Below are 6,000 nucleotides of genomic sequence, written 5' to 3'. Positions count from 1 at the left end.
GATGGAAGCAGAACCTATAATAGTGTTCAAAAGGGAGGTGTATATATATTTGAAAAATGAAGATGTAAAATGGCATGGGAGAAGGCTGACAAATGGGCCTGAGTGGATGGCTCTTTCAGAGAACCAGTTAGGCTTAGCAGGCCAAATCCCTGCTCAGTTTGGTGCAATCCATCACATTCTGCTTTCTTTACTATATGCCACTTTTAGCAGCTTTTTTAGCACCAATCACCACCGTTAACAATCCCTTTGTCCTTTAGTTCATGACATCTTTGTCAATCTCTCCTTTGTCCCCACCTATCGCTGGCCTTCTATCCAACTCCACCTACCCCACCCCCCCTTAAACAGTATAAATTTCATCACATTTCCACTTCTCTTCAGCTCTGAAGAAGGGTCATACAGACTCAAAACGTTAACTTTGTTTTTCTCGCTCCACAGATGCTGTCAGACCTGCTGAGTTTTTCCAGCATTTTCTGTTTTTGTTTCAGATTTCCAGCATCCATAGTATTTCGTTTTTACCTTAGATTCTAATCTAAGTCTGTTTGGAGTTAGCTGCTCCAAGGCAGGCCAGCAGCAAACAGAGACACTGCAACTTGTCACTGTCCTAGGATAAGAGAAGAAAATTCTCAAGAACTCCTACTGCTGATTACTGTCCAGTGACCCCTGTTGGAAGGTGCACAGGCCATAAATTATTGCCACTTGGGCCAAGGCACTGACAGGCTGCTGTATCTATGGACTGTATTCTCTACATGTGTTACTAACTCTTAGAGATGGGTGAGGGAAAAATCTAGGGGAAATGAGAAATGTGTCTCCTCCCTTACAAAAAATATGTTCAAAATCAGTTTTATCAATGTTAGACTCGATCCTAAATAATCCTACATTTCAGGGCATGGAAGATGAAAATGGTGAAATGCAATTAGAGGAAATATTTAAAAAAAATCATGTTACCAACGAGTCAGAAGAAACCAGCGAGTCAGCGACAGCCCAGAAAGCGCAGCCTTCACCCAGTGATAAAGGAAATAAGGTTAAAGACAAAAAATTACAAGAGACTAATAATGGTTCAGAACTGATTTTGCAAGGTAAAGAAACCATAATAGTTTATATTTTGGTACACAACAGGCAAGATGAGCTTAAGAATGCTAACATCTCGAGATTTTAGATGTTTAAGACCATACTGTACCTCTTTCAGAATAACGGACATCAATTTAATAGATTGTGATGAATCGGAGAACAAATGGCTCTCAATGCTTTACTGATGCCACTATTTGTCCACTTACAAGGGCTTCAAAATTCACAGAAAACCTTATAGAACATTAACGGCCACTTAAATGCTTCGTTCTCCCTCTGCTACTTTTTTACCCACGGCATGCCAGGTGGGCAGCCCAGCAGTGTTTACTGTGCGGGCAGGCATTCGGCAAGAAGTGGGGGGAAGCCACCTTTGGAGGTCTCCTGTTCTCATTGGAGGCACCCCACCCCCCACAAAAGACCATGCCACTCACCCTTTAACCCTCCTCCTGACCTCTCAAATCCAGCCCCCAATCCTCTCACTGGAATCTGCCAACCAAGCCTTGCCAATACCCAGACTGACTTTAAAGTCCAGCTCCATCACCTCCTCTTGTTCGGGGAACGTTTGTAGAGTCAGCAGTGGTTACCATTCAAACCTGCTGGGACTAGAGAGCTTCCAGCCATCAGATTAGCCTGCAGCTTTCTAAGGTGGGAACTTCCTTACAGATCAGGGTGCAAGTCTTGACCTTAGGCAATTAAAATGGCTGCGGGGCAGCCCACTTTGGTGGGCAGGCTCCCTATCAATTTTATAATCGGGGGCACGGGGAATACGGTGCTCCATAAAATCCAGCCCGTTAACACTTTCTTTGTCAACAGATACTGCTAGACCTGCTGTTTCCACATTTTCTGTTTTCATAACCACTTCCTCAACCTGCCTTAACTGCCACCTTCCATGATTTGTGGTTGTTGGTGTTAATCTCATTATCAGTGACAGGAATGAAATTTAGCATTATACGCGACAACTCAGTATAAGCAATTCATAACATCAAAGCTACTGTAACAATGACTTTAAATGTTTATTGCAGTTTTAAGTTGAAAATAATTCTCGGGCTACTGTCCAACAGCATAGAATTATTGGCGAATCTGCACATTACATCATTACTCAATGTGCACAAAATATTAAAGCAATCGCTCGAGCATTTTCAGTGTTAAACATCTGTGACATTTTGGATAAAACAGACCAGCAAGAAACGGCGAAAAGCATGCAGGCACAGGAAATGGAAGAATTCTATCAGAATGGTACCAAAATCCTGAAAAGGTCCAGAGATAAGAAACTGAGGAAGGAGTGAGTATGAATAAATAAAATCTGAGTAGTAGTTCCATTTTCTGCTCAAGTGTGGCAGATTACAACATTGTACACTCTTTTTCACAACTTTTAAAGGCCCAGTATTCCCATGCAACATGTCATATGAGAACAAGGAAAGGTCCTTACCCTCTTTAACCAATAAACTGTGGCCAGCATTTCTAGGTTTTTAGGGTATGACTTGCTCTTTCAATGTTTGTTCTCACAAATCCTGTGAAAGAAACTTGTCTATTGCAATTTTGTAAACTGTCATTTTCTTGTTCAATAGCTGGCCATTGAAGGTGATAAATGGCCTGGAGGATTAATAATGGCCTGATTTAGGGTAATCTGCACATTGGATTTATTGAGAATTATGCTACAATACTATTTCTTTGACTCTAGCTACACAGAGCCCATTTTCACTGTGTGCTGAGTGCCAGTCTAGCCTAAAAAAACTCATCTATTGTCCTTGGCTGCCTGGTATTGGTGCCGTTTCCCAATGCTCCTTTACCCACTCCCCATATTTTTTGTGCTTTGGGGGAGTGTTGCCTATACAATGGGCATCCAGTAACCTCTGTCAAGAGAAACACACACACACACCACCAGTAAGCTATGTAGATAGGCATTATCTGATGTGGCCTGTCCAAATGCAAATATTGTTCATATGAACATAAGAATTAGGAGCAGAAATAGGCCATTCGGCCCCTTGAGCCTGCTCCACCATTCAATAAGATCATGGCTGATCTGATTATGGCCTCAACTCCACACTCTGCCTTTGCCTGATAACTTTTGACCCTTGTTAGTCAAGGATCTATCTATGTCTGCCTTAAAATGTACATTGACCCTGCCTCCACTGCTTTCTGGGGAAGAAAGTTCTAAAGATTTACGACCCTCCGAGAGAAAAAAATTCTTCTTATCTCCATCTTAAATTGGAGATCCCTTAGTTTAAAATTGTGTCCCGTAGATCCAGTAAATGCAGTACCAGTGCCATTGCCACAGTGTTCAGGCTGCATTACTACCTCCACACATTGGCTGACAAACCATTCTTCACATCAAACTTAGATAAAAGGACATTGAATTTGGGTGTTTGACATCATTTGGATGGACAGGAAATGAATATCAAAAGAGAGCCATCACTCTAGTTACAACCCCCTTAGTTCTGAAATTTTCTGCCAGAAATAGCAGTTAGGCTCATAAAGGGGTGGATTATATGCCAGCCTTTAATTATTATGAGGCAAGACTTCCGCCATTCTCAAGAAGGAAGTCCTGTCTCATGGAACTACTGACCAGTTGGAGGCTGGCAACTGAGCAGTACCAGCAGTGCTACTGGGAATGATGGCCATCACCGATATGCACCAGGAGGTATTCAGCAATGGACCCAGGGCTGGGCTGGCCGGCACTGGTGAGGAGGGTGGGTGGGCATGTCAGACAGGGCAGGGGGCGTAAGATGGACACAGAGGGAAAACTGTGGTGAGGAGGCCTCCAACTGGCACACAGGACCTAAAAGGAGGCAACCTTCTCCCCACCAGCCCTTTCACTGGCCAGCAGCCCACAGGATCAATTTTGGGTGGGCCTCTCCTGCCACGTGTAAAAGTCTGAGTGGCGTTGGGATGAGGCCCTTAAGTGGCCATTAAATATCCATGTGAGAGTCTCAATTGAGGCATCCTGCACCATGTCTCCCCTGCTGCTTGTAAAATCGTGGAGGGGGTGGGCATGCCTCCGATGGCATGGCGCCCTATTTTACATGTCCACCTGCCTGCTATCCATTGTAGATGCCTTGTAAAATCCAGCCCAATACGTCTACCCAAATACAGGCAAGCATTTTAAAATGGGCACATAAGACAGTGTTGTGCCGTATGATGTCTTTCCTACTATGGCAAGGCACTGTGGTGCATTTCCATGTCTCACAGTTGAGGCTGGGATTCCATTGTCCCAGTGCTTGTGCTCAGCACAAGAATGAGCCTGACTGAGAAATTGCCTGGAGTCAGATGAAAGTCCTGCCTCCCACTGGGACAAGAAGAAAAATCCAAGATCAGCATTCTAGCCTACCAACCTAAACAATTGGGAGGCTCATCATATTTGGCACTAAATTCTGCCTTAAATTTAAATGACATAATATTTAAATTATTCATTACAAATACCTTTAGCTGTGATCTCCAAAAGGCATCCTCAGTTATAGCTATAAGTTTATATGTGCAAATCAGCCTTTCTTATGGCTTCTTTGAATAACATACAGTTAGCGTCAAATTATGAGGAGCCTTATGCTATTTATCTTGGCTTGCTATGAACTCATTTCACTTGGTACACTTACAGTTGTTTTCAAATCCAAGTTCAAGGGTTGAAAAGAGTAACACTGCACCATCCAGTTCTCCTCCTTCAGGTACCATGCCCTAAGAGAGTGTTAGCAACCATGGTCTTCCATTGGATTGGTCCTTGATTATGCTGGGCGATGTACTGCAATGGTTTACCAATGCCTTCTTCAGTATGGCTTACCAGGAAACTCTCCTGCCCTTTACCACCTGCCATCAGGCATTTTGGAAGGATTTATAGACTGATAATCGACCTTTTTTTATGTTATGCATGCACCTACCATGGCCACAAGTCCTGAAGTAGGACTTTTAGCATCCCTACTTCTGGCCCAGAGGTCAGAAGTACCTCTTCTGGGTCAGAAATAGGGACGCTACCACACATCACCCACTGCTTTCTCAAATTTTTATCACCAGCTAAATAACCTGCTTTAATTCTCAGATCTAATTTTCTTGGTGACTACAAATTAGCTAGTATTGTTGCTGAGTGGTTAGCAATAAAAGCTGAGCAACTTGCATAGCACCATTATCAGATTGAAACATCCCCCAGTGATCTGAATGAGTGGTAGTATTGGTGGGGGTGAATGGAGCAGGAGGTAGATAAAGAAGGTTAAGGGAGCCAACCAAAAGGAAAGTCAAGAAAGTAAGTTCTCAGAAAGCTTTTGAAGGTTAAAAGAGACTCAGTAAGGCTCATAAACACATCTATAATAAAAGCAAAATACTGCGGATGCTGAAAATCTAGGACAAAAACAAAAATACCTGGAAAAACTCAGCAGGTCTGACAGCATCTGCGGAGAGGGATACAGTTGATGTTCCGGGTCCGCATGACCCTTCATCATGACCCTTCATCAGAAGTTCTGTTGGCATCGTCCACATTGGTACCAACATTGATAGCACCAGAAAGGAGATTCTGCTGAAAGAAGTTGAAGAGTTAGGAGCTAAATTAAAAAGCAGAACCTCCAAGGTAATAACCATAGGATGACTACCTGAGCCACGTGCAAACTGGCATAGGGTAAATAAAGTCAAAGAGTTAAATGCTTGGCTCAAAGATTGGTGTGGGAGGAGTGGGTTTCAGTTCAACACCAGTAATGGGGTAGAAAGGAGCTGTCCCGGTGGAACTGGCTTCACTTGAACCGTGTTTGGACTAGTGTCCTGGCGAATCGAATAACTAGGACTGTAGAGAGGACTTTAAATTAAATAGCAGGGGCAAGTGTTCTGGAGAGGGGATATGTAGGCTAACAAAGCAAAAGGATATGACAGCAGTGCAGGGCAGCTATTTAGGTATTGATACCCAGAGTATGGCAGGAAGGGACAGGGTGTACAAACATTAAAAAAAGCAGTAAATAGGGT

The 6,000-nt window shown here is 43.2% G+C and overlaps 1 protein-coding gene across 1 annotated transcript in view; it reads left to right on the top strand.

The window, feature by feature from the left end:
* Positions 1 to 886: 886 nt before the first annotated feature.
* The window catches only part of LOC121287991 (protein sel-1 homolog 1-like), a 56,326-nt gene continuing 51,212 nt past the window's right edge, over positions 887 to 6,000 (top strand). The window contains exons 1-2 of the mRNA XM_041206201.1: positions 887 to 1,076; positions 2,242 to 2,347. Of these exons, the coding sequence (XP_041062135.1) occupies positions 887 to 1,076; positions 2,242 to 2,347 (296 nt within the window). The remainder of the gene's footprint in view (positions 1,077 to 2,241; positions 2,348 to 6,000) is intronic.

This window comes from Carcharodon carcharias, chromosome 2 (genome assembly GCF_017639515.1).
Source record: "Carcharodon carcharias isolate sCarCar2 chromosome 2, sCarCar2.pri, whole genome shotgun sequence".
Classification (NCBI taxonomy): Eukaryota; Metazoa; Chordata; class Chondrichthyes; order Lamniformes; family Lamnidae; genus Carcharodon; species Carcharodon carcharias.
The sequence above is the reverse complement of the archived record's forward strand: the minus strand, read 5'-3'. Positions and strand labels throughout refer to the sequence as shown.